Source organism: Cydia strobilella, chromosome Z (genome assembly GCF_947568885.1).
Source record: "Cydia strobilella chromosome Z, ilCydStro3.1, whole genome shotgun sequence".
Lineage (NCBI taxonomy): Eukaryota > Metazoa > Arthropoda > Insecta > Lepidoptera > Tortricidae > Cydia > Cydia strobilella.
In genome coordinates this window covers 54,550,500-54,563,595 of record NC_086068.1, presented here as the reverse complement: position 1 = coordinate 54,563,595, position 13,096 = coordinate 54,550,500, and the positions used below count along the sequence as shown (strand labels likewise).

At 36.9% G+C, this 13,096-nt stretch overlaps 1 protein-coding gene across 5 annotated transcripts in view; it reads left to right on the top strand.

The window, feature by feature from the left end:
• The first annotated feature begins 4,067 nt into the window (after positions 1 to 4,067).
• Positions 4,068 to 13,096, top strand: part of LOC134755153 (GTPase-activating Rap/Ran-GAP domain-like protein 3) — a 125,813-nt gene continuing 116,784 nt past the window's right edge. For all 5 annotated transcript variants that reach the window (XM_063691648.1, XM_063691649.1, XM_063691647.1 and 2 more), the window contains exon 1: positions 4,068 to 4,629. In XM_063691648.1, the coding sequence (XP_063547718.1) occupies positions 4,481 to 4,629 (149 nt within the window). In that variant the 5' untranslated portion in view covers positions 4,068 to 4,480. The remainder of the gene's footprint in view (positions 4,630 to 13,096) is intronic.

Here is a 13,096-nt window from a genome sequence, read left to right as displayed (position 1 = left end):
CACGGAATCCCATCGCACGAGAAATAATACTTGTTTCCTTTCCAACGAGAAAACGATGCTAGAATTTAAATGCAACATTTTTCTTTCTATTGGTGATTAAAACAATATTATATTATTATAATTTTTTGTAATACGGGTTGCCTCTTAAAAATAAACATTATAATTTGAAAACCCTCAGGAATTCTGAGACTTATATTGAGCAGTTTTATCCCTCGATATCACAAAAAAAACTGGTCGTAATCAAATTTCAGCTGATCAGCCGTCGAAATTTTCTATGGGACAGAAAAACTCCTTGTACTTAAAGTGAGTTATACAAGTTATACAAGTAGGAAAACCGGGTGTGGAATTAACACAGCCAGTGTTAGCGCGTGCTACGTGTAACATGTAAAAAACCGTATGTAGCGAAAAGCGACTAAGGACTGAGCGCCCACCTGGCGGGTTGCAGGCAGTGAATGAGTTAAAGAGAAACCACGTAGACGAGGTAAGGTTACACAACATTTTAATCATTACAACTTTCTTATTGCACATGCAAGGCTTTTCTTTATCTAAATTGAATTATTTACATACGAGTTTAATTCTACTTTCAAACATATGGTTCAAGGAATAAGACGCAAAATAGTACACGTCCATTTCAAATGACCGTAAAACTACAAATCGTTCAAGAATAAAAAGGTCTTAACGTATCCAGATTCACTAGGGCATTATTACACTTGTGATGCTCAGTTTCAGCACAGGTGCCTTATACTAGAACTAGGATATGGACCGTACAAGACCAAGACGCATAGCGGTGAACAAACATCTTGTACTAAACCAATTTAACAAAACCTACAAAGTTGAGCTCAACTGATCTTTTCAGTTGCGTCCACATTTTTGTATATTTGCATAGGCGAACACTCGCGTATGCGAAGCGAAGCGGCGCGGCGCGGTGGGCCCAAGCTGTTCGCGTTCGCAACGAGATCGCCCACGTTGGACACTTCTATAGGTATCTTGGATTGATTTACCCCGCTCCGCGCCGCGCCGCGCCGCGCTGCACCTCTTAGCGTTCACGTCTTGTTCGCCGACTGACGCTGCGTTACTCATATACATACATATATAGGCATTTATAATTCTGACTTAAACATTGGTTATGGTAGTATACCTATAATTACAAAGCTAGGTTTTTTCAAAGATAGATATAACTCCGTAATAGATGGATACAGTCTAAGGAAAAAACGTGCATCGAAAATCACGAAAATTTGATTCTCGATCAGAGGGCGCCACTAGTTTTGGCCTACACTCGTATAGAGGGCGTTGACGGTTTCGTTTGTTATTTATAATTTTAACGCATATCAGTGAAAGAACATGGGTCAAAATCATAAAAATAATTAATGCAAATAAAAAAAATCATTTATCCATATTTAAATACATTTTAACATATTTTTATAAATATTTATTTTTAGTTTTAAAGTGTGTCGACAGATGGCAGTGAATTTACTGGGGTTACAAAATTTACTATGACAGTACCGCTCTAGTATAAGTTACTCTATGGTTTTTTGTTACAAACTTTGACATTTTAATATTAAAACTGTTTTAAAATGGTACAACTTACTATACGATAATCTGTTGTCTAAGTTTGATTGAATGTTTGTTGGGCCGCCGTAGAAGATTATATGTTACTGTTTTCAATGTTTATTTTTTGTAATATAAAACGGATGTAACTAAAACATTAAGTATATCTCACTGAACCGGGGTTAAGCGGTTAAACAGTTAACCCAGTGTCAAATTGTACTGCTAACCATGGTAACTCCAGGTTTAACGGGTAAACCCTGGGTTAGTGGAATGGTGCAGTCAAGGGCATAAATATATATACACTCCCAAAGTTTCACAAATATGTGTACGCTCTTACACCTTAGACAATAAAGTACTTGTTCACATATATTTGAGCCATTTGTCTGGAATGATATTTTTGCCTTTGACTGTACAAGTGGCGCTAAGTGTGTCTATATATTAGTGACTTAGTGACCACGACTTTTAGTAAACGCTTCAAAATACTGAGTCTGTACGTTGTCGTCCATTATTTCAAATGATATCGTCCAAGAGTCAAAAGGTCATAACTTGTAAGCATCTTATGTCGTATTGAGGTTCTATTGTTCTGAGATATGAGAGCGGCGTGTGTACGCACAGGGGCGGTTTTTGGCAGGATTCCCTTATAACCCGGTCAGCGACCCGCCTGCAGGGCGTTGTCAACTGCAGCGGGCTTAAGACAATATTATTTGTTCTAGTTTAATAAGGCCTGGGTCAAAATTGTGTCAATGTACTCTCGGTACCTATTTTTAATTTTCATAAATATGATCTCAAAGAATAGTAATTAGTTTTCAAGCAGAACCTATCTTATTAAAGTTAATAATGTTTAATTATCTTTGAATTATTCAATTGATTCCAGTCATGATCATGATCGTTTTCATTTATACTAATTCTACCTATTTAGTTCCTATCCTAGTGCATCGAAAATCACGAAAATTTGATTCTCGATCAGAGGGCGCCACTAGTTTTGGCCTACACTCGTATAGAGGGCGTTGACGGTTTCGTTTGTTATTTATAATTTTAACGCATATCAGTGAAAGAACATGGGTCAAAATCATAAAAATAATTAATGCAAATAAAAAAAATCATTTATCCATATTTAAATACATTTTAACATATTTTTATAAATATTTATTTTTAGTTTTAAAGTGTGTCGACAGATGGCAGTGAATTTACTGGGGTTACAAAATTTACTATGACAGTACCGCTCTAGTATAAGTTACTCTATGGTTTTTTGTTACAAACTTTGACATTTTAATATTAAAACTGTTTTAAAATGGTACAACTTACTATACGATAATCTGTTGTCTAAGTTTGATTGAATGTTTGTTGGGCCGCCGTAGAAGATTATATGTTACTGTTTTCAATGTTTATTTTTTGTAATATAAAACGGATGTAACTAAAACATTAAGTATATCTCACTGAACCGGGGTTAAGCGGTTAAACAGTTAACCCAGTGTCAAATTGTACTGCTAACCATGGTAACTCCAGGTTTAACGGGTAAACCCTGGGTTAGTGGAATGGTGCAGTCAAGGGCATAAATATATATACACTCCCAAAGTTTCACAAATATGTGTACGCTCTTACACCTTAGACAATAAAGTACTTGTTCACATATATTTGAGCCATTTGTCTGGAATGATATTTTTGCCTTTGACTGTACAAGTGGCGCTAAGTGTGTCTATATATTAGTGACTTAGTGACCACGACTTTTAGTAAACGCTTCAAAATACTGAGTCTGTACGTTGTCGTCCATTATTTCAAATGATATCGTCCAAGAGTCAAAAGGTCATAACTTGTAAGCATCTTATGTCGTATTGAGGTTCTATTGTTCTGAGATATGAGAGCGGCGTGTGTACGCACAGGGGCGGTTTTTGGCAGGATTCCCTTATAACCCGGTCAGCGACCCGCCTGCAGGGCGTTGTCAACTGCAGCGGGCTTAAGACAATATTATTTGTTCTAGTTTAATAAGGCCTGGGTCAAAATTGTGTCAATGTACTCTCGGTACCTATTTTTAATTTTCATAAATATGATCTCAAAGAATAGTAATTAGTTTTCAAGCAGAACCTATCTTATTAAAGTTAATAATGTTTAATTATCTTTGAATTATTCAATTGATTCCAGTCATGATCATGATCGTTTTCATTTATACTAATTCTACCTATTTAGTTCCTATAGTCTGCCTTCTATATTCATTTGGCGCAAAGTTAAAGCTCTTTAATAATTAATAACACAATTAATTTTGAGATTCGCTTTATGTACCAACATGTTTAGTTTTTTATAATTATGTCTATTCTTCAAACATTACCTAAGTACGATGTGCAGGGCAAAGTTTACAAATAGGTAAGTATTAGTTTAATATGTAGGTCAAGTATGTTTACGAGAATGTTGCACAATGAATAAGTAATTAAAATCTAACATGGTCTTTGAAGAATATATAAGATGCACCAAAGATTCTCTATAAATGTGTCCAATGTTCAGTTTAACAATGAAATCTCCCTATGCGCCGCTACAGTAGTAGGCAATACTTATATAGTACAGCTGAGCTGGTACATTAAGGCAGCAGCGGCGCGACTCACGGCAGTTTTGTTCGCGCCGCTCAACGGACCAGTCGCGACGCTCCTCCTACCACCACTCGAAAAACAATTCATAACTACAAACAAACAATTGACATTCGCGTCTGTGTTGTACGGAAACTCTTCTTGACTGAGCAGATTATAAGTGAGAAGTGTATAGACATGTGATTAACTTGGTAAACAATAACTTTGGGACGCGAGTGTTTTGCCGCATTTAATCGTGCCAGTGTACGTACGGACGGAACTTTTCGCCAGTTATATAATGTGAATTTATGGATTTTTGTTTAAAAAAATTAGCACAATGATAGAAAGACTGAGGCAATGTTTTGTGTGATGTCGGGATGCTTTGTCTCGAGTCCATAATGGCGCGGTGGCGCGAGCGCGGCGAGCGGCGCGAGATGGAGGAGAGCCGCCGCCTGCGCAGCCTCAGCCTCTGCTCCGCCGAGGGCAGCCTGTTCCAACTCCTACACCGACGAGCTAGCAGTGCGATGTAAGCCTTTCTTTCCGGGATTGATTTTTATGTCTCGACCACCGCACGCACACTCGCTGACCGCCATACTTTGTGGCGTCAGCGTCGAGCGTGCAAGCTCCTAACGCTCTGAGCGTGGATTTCGTGGCTTTCGGATGATAGTACTATTAATTACTTATTCTGTGCTTTCGGGCTATCAGACCTATCTTCCTGGTATGTAAGGAATTTTTGATGGGTTTTGCCTAGATTTCACCAGGAACAACGAACCAACCACCAACTTTTAGCAGAAACATAGTTACATAGGTTAGTATAGAGATCATTGACACGACACTGTTGTCGATGTCACTGTTGACAACTGACAGATCCAAACCATAACACTTTCAGAACAAGACATTAAAATCAGAACGGGTTGCAGGTCGCATTTCTGAACGAATTCTCGTGAAATTTTGTAAGCATAATTAGGTTTTTGAAAAAAGTTCACAATGATGGAGCTAGAGGGTTTGCGAGGTAAACTAGGGTATTTATTAGAAATTAACAGCTAATATTCAGATAAACTTCAATTATCTCCTGTGCTCTCAGTTACGTTAAAATCAACACTAACACACCTTTGCTTGTTTCCAAACAAATTCAACAGAAATAAGGATGTATTTATTACGATATAATTTACGACGATTGATTGAGATGGATGTAGGTATTACGGCAAAGGACGGTCAAAAGAATACAATATTTTTATAAATTAAATTAATATCATATTTTTCAAGATTTGGTAATTACAATGTCGAAGTAAAGATCAAATAAAATAATTCCCGACTAGAACAGGAACGCCGCTTTGATTTGTTTTCATGGTAATCGGCATTCCTTCATTTTTTTTATTTTACAATGAAATTTGAAATAATATGATACAATGTCGTTAAAATTCGTTTAAATTGTTAAAAGCATCAAGCAATCTGCTACACCACATATTTATACACAGTACACCGACATTAAGTAATCGAACATCGTATGGCAAACAACCTAACTGCGGTTAGATATGCGGCACAAGCAATTTAAAGAAAACTGAGTCTACTTGTAAGTATTTACACGTCATACGTAATAAACCCGTCAAACAGTGTAGGATGTAGGCCATACATAGCTACACACATACATACTCCTTGGAGTCCTGGGCAGTCAGGTTTATTGTTACCTGACTGCCCTGCATTAGCCAAAATCCAAATAAATACCCACGCGGCAGCATGTCAAACTAAGTTCAAGGGGCACTCCCGTGCCCCCAGATAGTTATTTGTTTATTTATTAAAGCACTTCGAAAGCTTACGTATGTCTTATCCTTCTTAAGTATTTACTTAGGTATTATTATTTGCCTACGCCGCCCTATTGAATTCTAATTTAAAAACTGATTCATTTTATGTGTCAAAATAGAGTAAATGCGTACACCTACCAGCGTGTCCTACGGCATTATAACCCCAATAGTTATTTAACCCTAATTGTACTTAAATGTGAAAGCCTATAGATAGGTAATTAAAGTCGGAATTTGCCAAACCATTCTATACGAGTATCAAAGCAATTAAAACAAGGTAAAGGGCTAATCTAATCAAAATTAAATAACCTTTTTCAAACGCAGACGTCGGATGCCTCATTCAATGATGTTAAAGGTGAAACGAGTTATTACTACGACTGATAGAAAACTAGTAAGTAGGTACTATTACTATCCTATGATCGGTTGCAATTACAGAGATCCCTATTTGGCCCTAAACCTACCTTTAAAAGGCTCTGATTGGTAACCCTGTAATATATGCGGTTGAAATTTTTACATAATATCTACTTATGCATTATGATAGCCGATTGCTTGGCAAATAAGAAAAAAACCGGTCAAGTGAGAGTTCGTTTAACTCGCTCACCGAGGGTTCCGCACAAACTTTCAATTATCTCATGCAACTACAGTGGAATCCGTTTATTATGACTCCGCTTAAACTGACCAACCGCTCTTACTATGACGTAATTACTGTGCGAAGTTTGGTTTTTACATAATTTAGTTTATGACAAAGTCGTATAAGATGACTTCGCTCATAGAGACTAATCGCTTACTATGACCCACAAATCTCGGATAAGATGACTTCTTCGCTTATAGTGAATAATTGCTTACCCATAAATCCTATTTTCATGAAATTATGTCCGGTTTTACTAACACATTCGCTGGTTTTCGTGACCGTCCCCACGTCTTTCCCTGCGAGGACGTTTGGTGCGTGCGTGGCGTGTTATTTGTTTTAGTTTTGATTCTCAGTGACAAGTTGATAATTGGTACAAGGTTAATAAAACTCATTTCTCACAAAGGAATTTGAGATTAATTTGGAAAAAATAACAAAAATAAAAAGTTTATCCACTATGCTTCATGTGGCATCCGCTTAGTATGACGTGTTTGTCACTTCCCACATATGCGGATTCTACTGAATAAGCGTTCCATTAGCGCTCCTCAGGTCCATTAATAACCCTAAAAATCTGTATTTGACACACCAAACGACGGATGTAAACGTACTTTTTTAAATGTTCCCTCTTTCTACATCCTGACAATTTAGCTAGGCAACGCAACCCGTGCCGATGCTTGAATTTGCCTAAGTATATCGATATTATTTGACTTTACACAGTTTATAAAATTTAAACAATTTGTAAAATTCAAACAACGGGTAAGATCAGACACTTATCAGAAAAGATAAAGAACAGGAGAGACATCGCGCTACAAATTTAAAAGAACTCAAGGTTCAGCTAATATGTCATATTAGTACGATACAAGTGCGAAAAATAGGAAATTCGCAACGAGTGACGACAATATTGTCTTTGGTATTTCATGAGTGACGATAAATTAAAAAGCAACCGAAAGGAGTGTTTTAAATCGACACGTGTTGCGAATTACCTATTTTTCGCACTTGTATCGTAATGTACTATTTACAGTAGGTACGTATGGCCCTTTATATTTTCGAAATGGTCACGTAATGTGTTAATTATAGCACTAGTACAGCATAATTATGTACTGTAAACAGTCAATACTTAATAATAGTAAGGATTCCGAACACTATTTAAAACTAAACACCAGCAATTACAATGGGAATGAGTGCTTCGACATACAATTCGATTAGGGAAAACTGTTTAAGAACTAGTTAATTAGCGACGGTAGCTCTGTCCCTGTCTCTCACTATGGGTTAGAGAGTAACACGTGTGGTTTTACAACGGGTGTGTTGTACGAGTGCCCGCATGGTGTTTACTTGGATCGACCTCGAACGCCCATCACCAGGCGTTAATTGAAGGTTGGGTGATTTATTTACTAGAAACCGCTGAAAGCATATTTATTCCATTCATATACTGTGTATGCAATTTTTTGCATCCGTCAATCTACTTATAATCACTCTTGGGTTAATTGCATTATAAATAAAACAATTTATTATTGCTCCACACAATGCGCTTGTAACATAGCCGCCGCCATGACAGTACTGACACTGACTAGTGTTGCCAACGCATCTGCTTATTTTATTCATGACCACAGTTTATAATAAATAAATAATAAAAACCGGCCAAGTGCGAGTCGGACTCGCACACGAAGGGTTCCGTACCATTATCTATAAAAACGGTCACCCATCCAAGTACTGACCCCGCCCGACGTTGCTTAACTTCGGTCAAAAATCAAGTTTGTTGTATTGGAGCCCCACTTAAATCTCTATTTTATTCTGTTTTTAGTATTTGTTGTTATAGCGGCAACCGAAATACATCATCTGTGAAAATTTCAGCTGTCTAGCTATCTAAGATCACGAGATACAGCCTGGTGACAGACGGACAGACGGACAGCGAAGTCTTAGTAATAGGGTCCCGTTACCCTTTGGCTACGGAACCCTTAAAAGGATGTAAATTAGATTTGGATTAGATATGGATATGATCTGTCGGTGTCGAAAGTGACATTTCTTCAACAAAAAACGTCACTGTTGAACTGACAGATCAGATCCATATCCAATCGAAATCTAATACACATCCTGATAAAGATTAATTTTTTTAACATGCAGATACGTCTGCGAGCGATACTCCAAATTTTATATTAAAGGAAAAAATGGAAACCCACCACCACTCCAAAGCCCCAAAGGCGTGTATACATAAGGGAAGGAATGGAAAGATTTGCAAGGTTCTGGTAGGCTTCCGTAGCTCAATTGGTTAAGAGCAACGCACGGATTGCGGAGGTTGCGGGTTCAAATCCTGCCGGAAGTGTTGTAACTTTTCCATTTTTTTCTTTAATATAAAACCTGATGAAGATTGTCGTAAAGGATTTAGAATTTTGAGGACCGAACTAGATAATCACGGGAGCTGGTGCTGATTCTGCGGTGTTTCAAAGTTTAGTCTAAATAGAAATGTGTACTCGCAGGTGACTTACCCCGTTAGTCCGTAGACCTGCGGCGGTAGCACGGTCGCATTTTGTCGCCTGTCACGTTTTAACAAGTATGTAAGTGCGAAAGTGACGAGCATAGTAACAGGCGATAAAAATGGAGCCATGCTGCGCCCGCTGTCTATATATTGTAATTAAATTTTCTTGTTAGAGCGGCGGGCGGAGATATTTAACTTTAGCGGGCTATAATTGAAGTCCGTTGTCAGTCTGTCACTCAGAATAATAACTGTTATTATTCTGAGGTCTGTCAATATGTCAGTTTTATGCCGAAAAGGAATTTGGCGCAGTAGCGCCACCAAATCCTCTTATTAAAATTATAATACGCCTGTTCCTCAAACAGACAGTTTTCGGAGAGCCTATGTCATTAAATAATACTTAACATACCATACGATATAAATTATTTTTATTTCACACCTAAATACAGAAAACAATGAGCAACTCATCATGAATAAACAAAGGCGGTCTTATTGCTGACAAGCGATCTCTCCCAGACAACATTTAGGTACCGGAAATTAATAAATGGTAAATACTTTACGAAAATAAAAGGTAAAATTGTTATACAGTGGAACCTCGATAACGCGAAATCCTCGTTAATACGAAATAACATGCCATTCCCTTCCCTTCAAAACCCAAAACCTCTAGAACTCGAAATATTTAACCCCATTAAGACGAAGTAACTTGGCGTTTCCCTTGAGATGCTGGCTATCGAGGTTTCACTGTAGTATGTTCATCTTTTTTAATCTTTATTTAGTGTTTTTTAGGAAGGTAACTCGCCTTTTGAAAATTAAGACAAATGTTTTTAGTCTTAAGGACAATAATATTGTGTGCCCCATAGACATAGTATATGTATACAAGTAGTTATAGACATGAAATCAAGCGACCGGAGTAAAAGAAAGACATGTTCATGTATTGACAGTTTCATGCATGGCAGCATAATCCTTTTTCTCTTTCACTCTTATAAATTTCGGTATTTCGCCATCGCCTCCTTGCTATGATGCCATAACCCGACCATAAAAAATTGCCCCGTCGGTGATAAAGACAAAGCATGGCACTCTTTCCTCTTATAGGAATCGCAATAAGACTACTTTTCTCTATCAAAGAGTGTCAGGCCCTTGGTGTGCCCTTACAGGGTGTCATGTACCTACCGTGTTATGCTTGTAACACCTTACTGTATTATGAATATGACTACAATGAAATATAAAATAAATAATAAGTATACCTAATACTAAAGACTGGCCAACGCCCAGTTTTACGTAGAGTATGTCGTAAGATTCTCACTGCCTAGAGTGCCAAGTTGTTGCAAACTTAGCTTGTAGATTAGACACATAAATAATACAGTTCTGAATTCTGACCAACATTTATAGTATTTCAAACAACTTAGTCAGTAGAAAACGCGCGAAATTCAAATTTTATATGGGACGATAACCCTTCGCGCCAACACAGACTATTTATAACACTGATTTTAGTTTGCAAATTGTAGCAACATGCTACGCAGGCTTTCTATGTCATAGGTTATAAGCAAGTTTGATTGCCTAGTTAAAAGTTAATAGTCGTGTAGTCTATTGTGGGAAATTGTAGTGGAATAAGGGATAAGTTTAGGAGGGTTTTTATGATCCGTGTTCCCATTTTTACTGCGCCCGTGTTGCACTGAATAACATTCATCGTAACATGTAAAATAAAAGTTTCTTTTGTTTCACGTAAAAAATTCGTAAATTTTCCGCGAACATTTCCAACTTTTTGGAATAATTTTGAACACTTTGCTTAGCAACTTTTGCTGCTGACTATACCGAGATATAAACTATTCGTTGGAAGTCGACTCATGTCGTAGCTATAAAGGCCGGCGATGTACAGATGTAGTGCAGTGCATAATTGTTTTCCATCGTATTTTCACGGAAACGTACGAACGTGTCTTGCTATTTCAGTCAGTCTCGGTACAAAAAGTACTGAGGTTGACAAGTAGCATGACAAATACGATGGAAAACAATTATGCAGTTCTGTAAGCGCCATGATTCCGCCGGAGGGTGACGGCTTGTTAGCATATATTTGCAGTTCGAAGCCAAATATGACCGCCTTCACAGCCGCTTAAGGGACGGATAATCGCGACTTTAATTAGATATACATATGTATAAATACGATTTTATCGCGTGGATTATAATACAAAGGGTCACTAAATAACTTCGTTCAAAAGCAAACTGATAGGTATTAATAACAAATGCGGATAGAAAATCAAGAATTTTCTTACTCATAGCAAAGTACCTTTAGCAAAACAACATATAAATACCATAAACCATAAAAGAGAATATTTTGAGGATTAGTTATGATTGTAGTTTTAATTTTTCGACATTTTGCAGGATGTGAAAATAAGAAAAATTATCTTTAAAAAAATTGTCAACGTACTTTGGGCCACATGTTATTTTCTTTCTCATAGCAAAGTACTTATAGCAAAACAACATAAAAATACCATAAACTATAAAAGAGAATATTTTGAAGATTCGTTTTGATTGTAATTTTAATTTTTAATGACATTTTGCAGGATATGTGTAAGGAAGAAAAATGTTCTTTGTGAACCAGGGGGGGGAGTTTATTACTATTATTTGATATAAGTTTACACGGAACATGATTCTCTATATAAGTTCGTTGAGAGTATAATAAATAAGTTTTTGGCAAAAATTTCATTTCGGTACTACAAGCTTTTATCGCTGACTGTACTTTTCTTTCCACAGGCAACTAATAGGTTCTCATCGATACAATTTTAAAAACCCCAAACACAATTAGATTGCGTTGTTTTATCACAGAGTTGATATGGTCACCTCCTGTCTCCATTATCAGATTAGCATGATATTGCATTGTCACCCGACTTACATATGTATACAAATTTTCAGCTTCATCAGAAACCGGGAAGTGGGTCAAATTTAACTTGCAAGATTTGACCTGTACAAACATAGCCACGTACACTGCAAGTTAATAAAAAGCTTGTAAAATAGGTAGTCATGTTTTCGACCAGTGAAATACTTAGACAAAAAGATGTTTAACCAATCAACAGTCGACGTATAGCTTCAAAGTCGGCTTAAAAAAAACTGTTTATTACTGATTTTATTATTATTGAACCTGAACCATTGAAGGACCTGAGACTCTTTGTTAGAGAAAGACAGTCTTATTGCGATTCCTATAAGAGGAAAGAGAAAATAGTGGCATGCTTTGTCTTTATCACCGACCGGGCATCTTTTCATGATCGGGTTATGGCATCATAGCAAGGAGGCGATGGCGAAATACCGAAATTTATAAGAGTGATAAGTCAATACATGAATATGTCTTTCTCTTACCCCTATTCGCTCGGTTTCATGTCTATAACTACTTGTAATTACTATGTCTATGTAGTGAAGCCATATAAGTTGTGGTATTGTCACGGTATACATTCATTATTTATTACAGTATGGCTCTTTCCCTCGATCACCACACTAATAGCGCAAAATATTTAAGGCTTCACTATTTAACAGGTTGGTATTATTTATTAAACTTGTTCTATCCCAGAATAATGAATTCATTCCTTGTAGTGAATTACACTACTATTACCAGTCTAGGAAACTCGCGCACGCCTTCTATAAAAATCACTAAATTGAGTGTCAGCAAATATTTACTAGCCTCTTTATACTCCTATCATCTGACTTTGAACCTTGTGCAAACTCGCGAAAGTAAGTTTTTGCCCTATTTGTTTACAAAAATCTCAAGGTGTAACTTTCCAGAGCACATCAGCTAAAATAAACTCTACTGGAAATATATAAAGTTTAATTTACAATGTTAGTAATTGACTTTGAGCCTAGATTAAGGAAGTGATTCGCAGTCACTTCGCAGTCACAGACCACCCCCTTTTTCAGACGGTTTTCTGTGATCCATACTCTCTGACGTGACGTATGGATTACGATCGGAAAAGTAAAAAGCACTAGTTCGCAAACCAACCTTGCGAACGCTAAAGAGCTACGTAAAGCAGCACCGTATTAAAAATACTTTTTGTATTCCTACAAATATATCCTCAAAAATAAGGGAAAAAATATAAAACTGTAAAATAATTAC